This window comes from Podarcis bocagei, assembly GCF_964188305.1.
Source record: "Podarcis bocagei genome assembly, chromosome: 1".
In the NCBI taxonomy this organism is placed as follows: Eukaryota; Metazoa; Chordata; class Lepidosauria; order Squamata; family Lacertidae; genus Podarcis; species Podarcis bocagei.
Genome location: NC_138125.1, coordinates 137,733,384 through 137,746,160, shown reverse-complemented (window position 1 = coordinate 137,746,160; position 12,777 = coordinate 137,733,384). Strand labels below are relative to the sequence as shown.

Here is a 12,777-nt window from a genome sequence, read left to right as displayed (position 1 = left end):
CCTTGATAGAATCAGTCAATCAAATACTCAATATGGTCAACCAACCATTAAAGAAAAAACAAAATATAAAAATAGATCACAGCTTCACAGGAACAAAGGTAACAAAGTTAAGAGCTAACAATCTTTGTTCAGTGTTGCAGCATATGCTCATGGTTTGACCACAACGTAAAAATCACGCCACCCTATATAAAAATCAAATATTTTAGCTTTGTGTTTAGCTAAATCAATGCTTCTGGCATACCTATTTGTCAGGGAATGGCTAGACAGAGGGGTGGTGGGAAGCACCAGCTGGGGAACCAAGGGAAAGCCCCAAGTACAAAAGAGGCCAGAGGACTGGTAGTGGGACACAGGACTGGTAGTGGGACACAGAGAAGAGGTCAGAGGGAGAGGATTGGGAGGAGGGGCTGGATGCTGAAGGAGCAACAGGGTTCAGCGAGCAGGAAGAGCCGGCGACAGGTAGCAGTTCAGACACTGAGGCTGACACCGAGGCTGCGGGGTCAAGAGGCTGCTGAAGAATCCAGGGACTTTCCTGCTGCAACAAACTCCCCTCCCCCCTGATCTTCAAGAACACAGAGAATAATGAGGAGAGCAGAACAGAAACCAGAGGTGTGCAGACACAATTTGAGTCTGCTTGGGAAACATCTGGAAGAGGAGGATCCTGAGAAAGGGTGGAAAGCAGGGACCTTCAGTCCTGGCAACTACTCCGTAGGAGCAAGACCTGCTGGGAAGTATAAAACAACAGGATGGCCACTCATGCCACAGGAAAATCACCACTAACTATCACTTTCTATGTTGAACTGTCTAAGACATATTGTAAAGTGCAAAAGGATTAAAGCCAACAGAGATAAAACAGAATTATCTTCAAATACCTTCCGTATTGGTCCATGCTGTTTACGGTATTTCTTGTTCCAGGACACACTTTTTTTCTCCAAAAGTTTCTGTGCCAGCCGATCCACAGCAATTTCCTTAGACTCTTCCTACAAGATTAGATAACTATTGACTGATCTGCAGACTCTAAAATTAATTATTACTCAAAATGGGACAGGCAAGTGCTAGCAGAGGGGCCAAATCGGGTTCCAAACATGGTCCCTTCCCCCATTATAATACAGCTCACCTAATCACTCCCAAACACAAACAGATCCTTTAACACACCCTCTGAACTGTGAGCACCAAAGTGGCTTTTTAAAAAGTTCCTCTTTATGTACCAACTACTGACTCCATGACTGTCTTGGTTTATGTATAAGAGTCAACAGCTGAAGGACACAAGTGGGAAATTGTTTCAAAGACAAATCTTGTGTTTGCTTCTCAGTTTTGCTAACTTGTGTAACACAGAATTTTTTTTTTACACACAAAAATAAAATTATTTTAACACACATAAAGTTCCAGCAGATCTTGAACTTCAATATTTAAAAAGAAAAATCTGAAATGTTCAGTCTCAGAGCTGAACTTAAAACAGCAGTGTTGAAATGTACAGTTTAAATACATATCAGCTTAAATATAATTAAGGAGCATGAAAGGTATTCTGGCGTACCCTACCTCCAATAAGATGTTTCTTAAAATTCGTAATGGATTTTCCTTCTCTTTTGCATTTTCAATATCTTTCAAATCCTTATCTTCATCATTCATGTTGCTTTCCTCCTCCAAGAGATCAAAAATAACTTCAAAAAAGAAAAAAGAACTAGAAAGACAGAGCTGTGCATTCTGTTCTGCCAAAGGAAGGCTAGCATTTTTAAAAAGTCTATCTGCCTTCCACTGATTATCATGTAGTACTCAACTGTCATTATTTCATGCTTTTTATTAAATGTATTATTAATGTATATCAATACCAATTCTCACTATTGAACCTTCATGTAAAATTGTGCTCTACAATGCAACATATATGAGATTCCTGGCCTCAGAGATGAAGTTTCGGTCCTGAAATCATGTAAAATCTGATACAGAGAACTCAGAACCTTTAAATACTAGAAATCATTTATACTTATCTAAATAATCACATAAGATGCTTTAGGAGGGAAGTAAATAATCAAATCTAAACTTATATGATCTCGTCTCTTTATATAGAGTAACTGAGAAAATAACAAAGGGGAAACTCATCTATACACTGCGACAGGAACTGCATTTAACAGTCTTAGGCATGAAGATACAATGGGATAACTCCCATATATGTGGTCATCAGCTCCTTGGAGGAATGATGATTTATGCTTTACTCCAGTGTGTGTTCATATAAAAATGCCTTAATTCTTTATTTGCAAAGTATACACATATAGAAATCAACTTACTAGCACCTGCCAATTTCCTAGTTCATCAATATCTCTGATGTAAACATGATAATGTCCTCCATAACAGCCACCTTTGTGTATTATAACAGAAAAGAGCTCATACATGTATTTGAAATCATCCACTTCAGTCTTAAAAAAAAAGACAACAATAATCAAAAGCTATTTCCACAACTGAGATTAAAAACAATCAAAGACAGAGCAAGAAAAACAGAAAGCTTTGAACTGGAAATATCAAAGTACAGGCCATTACATGGATATTCCAGTGTGAGAGATACAGCTGAGTGTTTTGGGGCACTTGAACATTTATAATATAAATAGCCACCATCAGGAACTCTTCTCATCCATTCCTCCATGGTGTGGACAACCTACTTACTCCAGGATAGAGTCCTGCACGGTTGTGCACAGTCACTGTCTTTTTGCCTAACATATCTCAGACAGGGATGCGGGTGGCACTGTGAGTTAAACCACAGAGCCTAGGGCTTGCCGATCAAAAGGTCGATGGTTCGAATCCCTGCAACAGGGTGAGCTCCTGTTCCTCAGTCCCTGCTCCTGCCCACCAGCAGTTCATAAGCACGAAGTGCAAGTAGATAAATAGGTACCACTCTGGCGGGAAGGTAAACGGCGTTTCCGTGCACTGCTCTGGTTCGCCAGAAGCGGCTTAGTCATGCTGGCCACATGACGCCAGCTCCCTCGGCCAATAAAGCGAGATGAGCGCTGCAACCCCAGAGTCGTCCGCAACTGGACCTAATGGTCAGGGATCCCTTTACCTTTACCTCAGACAGTTGTGGTAGGGATTAAATGCGGTGAAACATGTATGACACCCTGAGCTCCTTAAAGAAAAGAGTGGGGTGTAAGTGCAATAAATACATGTTTGACCAAGCAGCCCTAAGGGATACTATAGTAAGATATGTACCTCTTCTAACCTTTACAGTAAGAAACGGGACATAGAATTAAGTGAAGATTGTACCAGTAAACAAGAGCACAGCTTCTGCAATTATCCCCAAATCACCCAGCATAAAACATTAAGGATTCAACGTGATGAAAATTTAGACACATAAAAATAGTTCAACCTGCTCACAAAAAGGCTTGAGGTTTATCCGGATTGGAAATGCATAGCTGCTTATTTCCTTGTATCGTTCACACTTCTCAAAATTGAAGTTAAATCTCAAGAGGGAGATTGTGAGAAACGGAGGCAACTTGCGTAGTTTAGCAGACTGTAAAATAAGTAAAACGTTTTTAGGAAAGTGATCATATTTTGGTGACCAAAGCTATGTTTTTCTATTTTTTATTTTATTTTATTTCCATTTTAATGCATTTTATGATATTTGTATCTTATTTCTACTAGTACAATTGGGTGGAAAGGTGGAATGTAAATTTTACAAATATAATGATAGTCCATGAATAAGACAAAATACACGGGGGGCGGAATCCAAAAAGAAGACAGCTTAGCCTAATTTTGAAGGTAAAATTATACAAGCAAAAATATATAAATTAAAACATACAGATTTTATTCATAATCATTAAAAGTACTTAACAAGAGAATATATTTTAAACATTCTGGAAAAGTTAAAATCATCTCATATTTTCCCACTCTAGTAATCCATATTCGACAATAAGAACTGAAAGCAGGTCTGCACCAAGTCCCTACATTTGCAGGAGGATCATCGTTCTGCAATATATTTACTTCATGAAGCTCCTTTAAATTACAAGGGAAGTAGGACTTTCAGAAATGCAATAGAATACTTGCCCTTCCCACGATCTATGTCAGCCTTCCCCAACCTGAAGCCCTCCAAAACAGATCCAGGGCACCATTTTGAAGAGGGGTGAATTGAGCATCTTGGAAGAATTACCATAGCTCTGCACATGATTACAAAACATTTCACTGGCCATTTCTCCCAATTACAACAAGAATAAGTTTCCATCATCTAGAGTGCAACCATCCAAGCACATGACACAACGAATGGATTTTACATTTAAATGAATTTTGCGCAGAAGATAATTAGCCTTATTTTAGGATGTTATATACTCAACATCTGAGTAAACAATACTTGTAAAATGCTACCTTTGTGGCTTCAACTAATTTATTGCATGCTCCACATCGATACAAGTTATCTTTCTCAAAATGTTCTTCTTCCACATACATATTCCACAAGGCTTCCTCCAAGCCAGATACATCTTTGACAGCAACTGTTAGGTCCAAGAAATCCTCCTACAAAGCCAAGCAGAGAGGAAAGCCCTCCTTTAAAAATGTATTTTAAAGACATTATGGACTTACTTGTATAGCTCATAAGAAAACTACAACCCGAGTCCACCAATGCCAGGAAACAATGGTTAACAGGTTCAGAACAAGTCAAGCTAACTTCAAACCTTGATTTACTATCCTGGCCTGTTCTGAATATGGCAACCAGTTTCCTGGTGTCGATAAAATGGGAAACTACTGTTAAATGGAAATTTTCCTGTTTTTCTGCTTGCTAGGGCTGTGTGGGGTGAAAGACTTGTTCATACCTTGGCTTATTGTACGGTTATTTTGGCTCAAAAGCTGTGTCAATTATGCATAGAAAAAGTTAAAAATATACAATTGCGATTTGCATTGCAATCCCAAAGATCTTTGAAATTTTGGGCAAAGGTTGAGAACTGGACTAGTTTCTAAGATTACATTTGTACCATAATGTTTATTTTAAAAACATTACTAATTCTAATAATCACATTGAGTTCTGAACAACAGATAGCTGTATTGAGAAATTTTAACTTGACTAAAATTTGATCTGCACATTTCTAATAGGACTGCATTGCTAAATGTGAAGTTGCAGAGGACTCCCGGTTAAAAATTTGTCACTGGAAACACAAGAGAGTGCACAGAATACTGTTCTGAAACTTGCCCATGGAATTACCTGTCTCTCACTGACATTCTTGCACTCTTTACAGACAATGTGATTAACAATAGTCCCATGGTATAACTGGTTTATTAGATTATGACCAGAGGTCCCAACAAGGGAGGTTTCTAAAGCACTGAATAGAATCCGATTTAACTCCTGCACATCATGTTGTCTCATTTCCTGCAAGAGAAGAGATTGTTTTTAAAAAAGAATTGACATTGCTTGAAAAGAGTTTTCCTCTTTCTTCATTTCAATTAAGATCCAATTATGCAAATTAACCTAATTTACAACGTCCCTAAAGCTCTTGCCACAGCAGTGCTCAACAGATGTCATGTTAACCCAGCAGTGTCTTTTTGGTGGTTGCTTATCTGTCATTTTAGTTTGTTCTTCTGGTGTCAGGGACACCCACTAAATTGGAATCTTTGTGGCCTTTCCAACTGATAGCTATATAGCATGAACTCCCATTATGGGATGTCCTCATATCTACTAGAGGAGGGACAGCCAATGTGGTGACTTGCAGGTGTGGCTGGACTACAATTCCTACTGGCTTTTGGCCATTAGCCTTGCTGGTTGGGGCTGATGAGAGGTGAAATCTAGTAACATTTGGAGAACATCACATTAGCCATTCCCGTGCTAGAGTATGGTCTGCAATGGAACTGTGGCCTAAAGCACAATTCCCATTTTAACTGTCTGAGCATCTTTCATGCGTTCCAAAGGCGAGATGAAGCTATATTGAAAGCAACATATGAAAGCATTTTAAGAGCGCAAACATGTCATGAACTACCACTAATTGTTGGGAAATTATACAATTTTAATATTTTGCCTTTCATTTCCTATTACAAAAACATACCTGAAACAAAAGAATCTTCAAAAATAATTATGCCCTTAACTTGTATGCCTACCAATTAAAATTAATAAACTACCAATGAAATTAAAGTTTGAAGACCTATGAAATATTAAGCAGGAAGGAGGGAGGAACCACCTCAAAGGGTTGGATCCTTCCCAGTATCTTGCCACCCCGAGCCTCTCCTGAGGGTCAGGAGACTATGATGAATGGGGTGGATTATAGGGGTGTGGGTCGAGAAGCAGAGCTGTGGACCATCCCTCCCCTAGGCTAATATATGGCTGACAATATAGGCAGCCAGGCTAGTAAAATACTTCGGAGGGATTTCATACAAATGTTAAAGGTTTTAAAAATTGTCAACATTATTAATAAATTATTTGGCAAATGTAGTGATACCATATAAATATTCATATTCCCTTCCTTTATGAAGGAAACGGATATTTACCTTCAGTGAAGCTCTGAACAAAAGTAGTTTGACAAAATATACTGTTTTTATTTCCTTTTTTTCTGGAAGGAAAAGGAAACACGGGGAAAACCACCTTCAGGGCGAGCGATGCTATCAATGAATACTATATTGTACCTCATTACTATTCCATCCAAAGCTGTCAGTGAGGTCTGTTGTAGATGCAGCATGTTGATCTAGGAGCAGAAGTTGGGCAAACAACCGTTGGAGCTGTAATGGGATTATTCGAACCTAAACAGAAATGATCATAAACTTTAAGAAGCTGACTTTCCATTAACCTTCAAGGAACATATTTATTAAATTAAAAAAATTACATACAGTGGTACCTCTGGTTACGAACTTAATTCATTCCGGAGGTCCGTTCTTAACCTGAGGTACCATTTTGGCTAATGGGGCCTCCCGCTGCCGCCAGTGCGCGATTTTTGTTCTCATCCTGAAGCAAAGTTCTTAACCTGAGGTACAACTTCTGGGTTAGCGGAGTCTGTAACCCGAAGTGTTTGTAACCCAAGGTACCACTGTACTGCCTTTCATTAAATACCAAGTCAGTATACAAAAACACAATTCAATCCAAACAATTCAATGTACAATAAAAAAATCTAATAAAAACAAACATCACATTTACAGTAGCTAGAAATCTTCCAGCTGTAATCAAAGATGAGGCAAAAATTGAGTAAATGGATATATTTTAAGCAGCCCATTAGAAGTTCACCACAGTAGATACCCACACTATTTCAGTGGGGAGCTCACTCCACAGCCTGGAAGCCACAACAAAGAATGCCCTCCTCCAAGTTGCTTCAAGATGAACCTCTGCAGGCCACGGTATAACTAACTGTGCTTCCTCAAAAAATATTAGGGCATGATTCAACCAGATTTTTAACTTACACTGATTTCAGTGGGAAAGAATTAAGTACAGTTCAGTTCTTCCATTTATATCAATTAGGCTGAAGTCTGCTTAGCTTTGGCTGGATCATGCATTTAGCAAACTACTACAGTGGTGCCCCGCAAGACGAATGCCTCGCAAGACGAAAAACTCGCTAGACGAAAGAGTTTTCCGTTTTTTGAGTCGTTCCGCAAGACGAATTTCCCTATGGGCTTGCTTCGCAAGATGAAACGTCTTGCGAGTTCTTGCAAGTTCGTTTCCTTTTTCTTAAAGCCGCTAAATCGTTAATAGCCGCTAAGCCGTTAATAGCCGCTAATAGCCGTGCTTCGCAAGACGAAAAAACCGCAAGACGAAGAGACTCGTGGAACGGATTAATTTCGTCTTGCGAGGCACCACTGTACATCTGTTTAGTTGAATATTATATAGTAGGGTGAGAAACCTGTAGTCCTCCAGATGTTAGGATTACAACTTCCATCAGTCTGGCCAGTGATCAGGTATGATGGGAGTTGAAGCCTAAGATAAGGAGCGCCACAGATTCCCCATCTCTATTCCAGTGTTTCCCAACCTTTTTTGGGCAAAGGCACACTTGTTTGATGAAAAAAAATCTCAAGGCACACCACCATTACAGCCCCGTGACGTCAGCGCGCAGCGTCACGCCGGGAGGGACGCACGAAAGTGTAAGTTTCAAATTTTTTCCCTCCCCCTTGCTGGGGAACCTCCAAGCTTTGGGGGTGGGGGGGAGGAGGCAGCAAAGCGAGGCAGGAAGGAGAGCGCGGCTTGGCTGGGTGAGCTTTGGCAGGGGCGGGCACTGCGGACGGAGGCGCTGCCCGCCGAGCTCGCAGGCAGCCAGGCAGGCAGACGGCGAGAGCCCCGCGCTGGGCGGCCTCTCCTCGCCGTCGCCGCCCCGCCTCTCGCCGCCCGACTCGCCCGCCTCCCTCCAGGCAACATCTCGCGGCACACCAGGCAACATCTCGCGGCACACTAGTGTGCCACGGAACAGTGGTTGGGAAACACTGCTCTATTCAATAGCCATATGAAAACATTTAGCCCCAAAGTGCTTTTTAAATGTTTTCATTTCAATGAAGAAAAGGTTTGGCTAATCAGTAAAGAACTTGTTATAACCTGTAACAAACATAACTAAACAAATATAAATGAGGTATCCAATTACAAGTCATTACTACAGAATTGTAGAGCTGGAAGGTACCCCAAGAGTCATCTAGTCTACCCCCTGCAATGCAGGAATCTCAACTAAAGCACCCATGACAGACAGTCATCCAACCTCTGCTTTAAAGGTAAGGAGAGTCCTCATGAGGGACTCTGTTCCACTGTTGATCAGCTTTTACCATCAGAAAATTCTTCCAAATGTTTAGCTGGAATTTCCTTTCTTGTAACTTGAAGCCATTGGTTCAAGTCCTACCCTCCAGAGCAGGAGAAAACAAACTTGCTCTCTCTTCCATATAAAAATAATTTTGCTTAAACCCAATTTCACCTAATTACTTTTCTTAAGAATATATCAAGGGACAGTCCAGGCTTTCCCCTGTGCATGGTAATAATGCCTCACAGCTTTTAAGTGCACAGAGCTAAGACAGATTTGATATTATTTATATTGATTAGTCACTCCAACTACAGAGAATGCACTTGGTCAGAGAATCTTTTTAGACACTGAACAACTGCTCACTGTTTAACATGCTCAGATATCTAAAGTAGATGTTCATGTAGTGATGTTAGGGTAGAAATTCTTCATGTGCAAATAACTAAAGGTTTGTGTAATGAGTGTTTGCACAACAGGACCTGTGTGTATTCTGAAAGCACTGCACCAGAACCTATGCAGGAAAATCCCTGCTTTGTAGATTATATGAGCACATGAAGTAATGTGTGCATCCCCAGCTTTGCATTATAAATACATTATCCATCATCTTCATAAATATTTTATTTATTTATTGCATTTATACCCCACCTTTCCTCCAAAGAGATCAAGGTGGCATACATACTTCTCCCCATTTCACCCTCATGATGATCCTGTGATGTAGTTTAGGCTGCGAATGAGTGGCCCAAGCTAACCTAGTGAACATCATAAACCTTTGAGCTGATTGAAGTATAGAATTGAATACCTTTGATTCAGGCTTACTGTTGTCTTCCAAAGAACCAAGTTCTTCAGGGCCTATAGAAAACAGTGCTTCTACAACAAAAATGAAAAATACCAGTATGAGAACAAATCTCCTACCAACACCACAATTATAAAGAAGTGTGCAAATAGAAATGTTAACTTTCTAAATCAGTCTTTATTTTGCTCCTTTGCCCTCCAAATGGGTTTGCATCACAATTTCCATAGGCACGAGCTAGCATGATCATTTTGCTTTTGTCCATTCCCCATGGGACAAAAGGTTTATTTATTCTGAGGAAGTTGTCAGTGTTGGTCCTTGCACAATTTGGCTGTTCAAAAAAATAGTGAGATTGCAGAGTTTAATGTCTGTTCAAAGAAAGCAGACAAAAAGGACCATTTTAATACAGTGGGAAGCAAGCGAGCCCTGCCCATTCATCCACAGAAAGATGAGATGATCTAATAAGGAAAAGCTAAGTCTGAGGCACACAGACATGAAACAGAAATATTATTCGGATTCAGAATCAGGCACTGTGGTGATGACCAACTTACATTAACAGGCAAAACCTCAAATCAATTCTGAATAAAACAAGTCTATGCTACAGCTCTGGATCAACAGTTAGCCAACTAGCCTAATAATTGATGCTGGAAAAATATCAACACTCTTACCCAAATATACTTTTCAGAGTATACATTTGTTAACTTTCATTACGCCACACAAGCCTTTTTTGTTACTTTCAACCTTTGTATCTTTCATTGTGAATTTTACTCAATCCTTAGATACTCTGGTCTATAATCCAATACAACATTTAGAAATACATTTTTGAAGTTTTTTTTTTTTCATTCATTCCTAGGTTATATAGTAAGAAAAGTAAACTACTTTGTGTGAAATAACACAAAATCCGGCTTTCAGAAAAAGCTATTTTAAAATGTTAAAATACTGTACAGTACCTCTAAATTCTGGTGTGAACAGTAGAGTCTGAAGAAGTGAATTAAGGTAACAGGTTCCACCCTGATTTTTTATTCCACTTAAATTGGTGCTTTCTCTAGGAACAAGCAGCTCAGCATCTTTGTGTTTTGATTTTTGCTTCCCACAATGATTGTTTGACAAAAAGGAGAAGTCTTCATCAAATAAATTTCCAAACATTGTGAAATTATAACACAGACCTTTAAAGAAGAAGATAAGATAATCTTTTACTATAGAACTTTCTATTTTCATCAATTATGTTACACTGGTGTTATCTGAAAAAATATCCATATTTTAAAGTACAATTAAAACCATGAGAAAGATGCTTAGATAATATTTGTCCTTTGAAAATAGCCAACGATAGCACTGAATGAATGTCTTTGTTGAGGTTTGCTAATGACTGGAGGAAATTATTGCCATTTACCGTACATGGCTGGAAGTCTTCAGACTCCTATCCTTCTGACATGACTCCATTCACAACATGGGGGGGGGATAAATTACAACTATGCATAGATTTCAAAGATATAAGTATGGAATGAAAATCAAGAAACAGTGGACAGAATGACTGGTCAAGGAAAGTGGCTAGTCCAGTTTACACAACATATCTCTTGTTACATATGATGGGCCCTGTATAGAGCCCCACCCCATATGGAAATAAATGTATTGGTATTTTTACTAAGCAGTAACTTATCAAGGCATATATGGAAATACCTGGTAAACTGATGATCTGTAATATCTTGACATATGGCAAGAGGAAGTTAACTGCTCCACTAACCAACCTATTTTTACTTAAAGTGCAGATTTATCCTAATCCATTTATTTTATTTACTTATTTCATATACTTTTCAGGCAGACCTCAAAAAGTGATTACAATGATAAGCATTGCTTTAAAAAGGTTATAGCAGAAATGGCAGGGTGGGATTAACTTGTTTAGAAAAAGCTGTTACTACATCTTTTTCATTCCCCCTCAGGACATGGTGGCTATTTAGATTTGCCCCCTTGGTGGCAGTTGTGGGGAGAAGAGAGGAACCACTATGGGAGCCGGCTGTGGTTCCTCCAGCATATATATTGTCAGGACATTACATATGCCACTTAGGACAGAGTTATCAAGTACAGTCATACCTCGGGTTACAGACGCTTCAGGTTGTGCGTTTTTGGGTTGCACACCGTGCCGAACCCAGAAGTACCAAAACGGGTTACTTCCGGTGTGCACACATGTGCAGATGTGCTAAATCGTGCTTTGCGCATGCACAGAAGCACTGAATTGCGACTTGCGTGTGCACAGACACGGCGCTGCGGGTTGCTAACATGCCTCCCGCCTGGATCACGTTCGCAACCCGAGCGTCCACTGCAGTGGCGTAGCGTGGGGGTGCAGGGGGGCCGGCCGCACCGGGCGCAACATCTGGGGGGGTGCGCTCGCACTCGCAGCACTCTGCCCCTACCTGGCTCACTCACTCTAGGGGGCGCAAATTACTTGCCTTGCCCCGGGTGCTGACAACCCACGCTACGCCTCTGGTCCACTGTACCTGGAAAGTCCTTTATACCCACACTGTGAAGCAACTCAAGCAGCTCCAAGTGGGAGAAGACATGTTTTGGAGATTTCCATCAGGAAACCGAAGCAGGGGGGAGGCAACTAGGTAGAAGGAAAGGAGAAGCCAGGGCAGCACCTGCCTGTGAAAACACTCCACGCCCCACATCGGGACCCGCCTAAGGCCCAGCCCAGCTGCCCTCTGCGGCGTGGAGGGGAAAGCAGGTGGGTTACTCACACGGGCAACATGCGCAAGTCAGTTTTGGGCCCCGCGCAAGTATCAGGCCCAGAAAGACTGGGGAAGAAACCTGCCTCTGATCCCCCTCGCGCTCCTGCCCTGCGGGGGCTGCCACCATTCCGCCCGGCGCGTTCCCACGAGAAACGGTCCTGGGTCCGAAATCGAGGCGCCTCAGGAAGGCAACGCAAGAGGCGACGTGAGGGCCCCGATTCGCGGCTGCCTGTGGGAGCAAACAAGTCCCGTTGTCAAAGGGGCCGGGAAGGATCCGGCCGGGACTCTTCTCCCTGACGCGTTTCCTCTCCGTGCGAATGCTCGGTCACGTGAAAAGCGACAGGCAAACAACACACCGCCCAAGCCCCCGGCGCAAGCACCTCACTGAGGACTAGGCCCGTGACGAGGCCTGCAACGCCAGCCTCCGAAAGGCCGTTTCACTGCTCCCCCCTGCCCGCAGCCACGGGGCGCTTGGGGGGGGCAGCAGTCGCGCACCTCAGCAGCGGCAGCGGCAGCGCCACCGGCCCAGCCCGGCCGCTTCCCTCTCGCCCGCGGAGCCGACGGCGCCTTGAGGAAGAAGCCCGAAAGCCGCCCCAAGGCCGCTGGGCTG

The 12,777-nt window shown here is 41.7% G+C and overlaps 1 protein-coding gene across 5 annotated transcripts in view; it reads right to left on the bottom strand.

Moving 5' to 3' along the window:
• Nucleotides 1-12,777, bottom strand: part of USP40 (ubiquitin specific peptidase 40) — a 51,772-nt gene extending 38,995 nt beyond the window's left edge. For 3 of the 5 annotated variants that reach the window (XM_081198513.1, XM_081198516.1, XM_081198517.1), the window contains exons 1-10: nucleotides 12,663-12,777; nucleotides 10,395-10,610; nucleotides 9,454-9,521; nucleotides 6,580-6,693; nucleotides 5,171-5,335; nucleotides 4,342-4,488; nucleotides 3,350-3,493; nucleotides 2,280-2,408; nucleotides 1,537-1,638; nucleotides 870-977 (exon numbers count right to left, since the gene is read on the bottom strand). In XM_081198513.1, coding sequence (XP_081054639.1) covers nucleotides 870-977; nucleotides 1,537-1,638; nucleotides 2,280-2,408; nucleotides 3,350-3,493; nucleotides 4,342-4,488; nucleotides 5,171-5,335; nucleotides 6,580-6,693; nucleotides 9,454-9,521; nucleotides 10,395-10,590 — 1,173 coding nt within the window. In that variant the 5' untranslated portion in view covers nucleotides 10,591-10,610; nucleotides 12,663-12,777. Of the gene's footprint in view, nucleotides 1-869; nucleotides 978-1,536; nucleotides 1,639-2,279; nucleotides 2,409-3,349; nucleotides 3,494-4,341; nucleotides 4,489-5,170; nucleotides 5,336-6,579; nucleotides 6,694-9,453; nucleotides 9,522-10,394; nucleotides 10,611-12,250; nucleotides 12,272-12,662 lie in introns of those variants that run through there. The other 2 variants (XM_081198515.1, XM_081198514.1) reach the window with 2 other exon arrangements.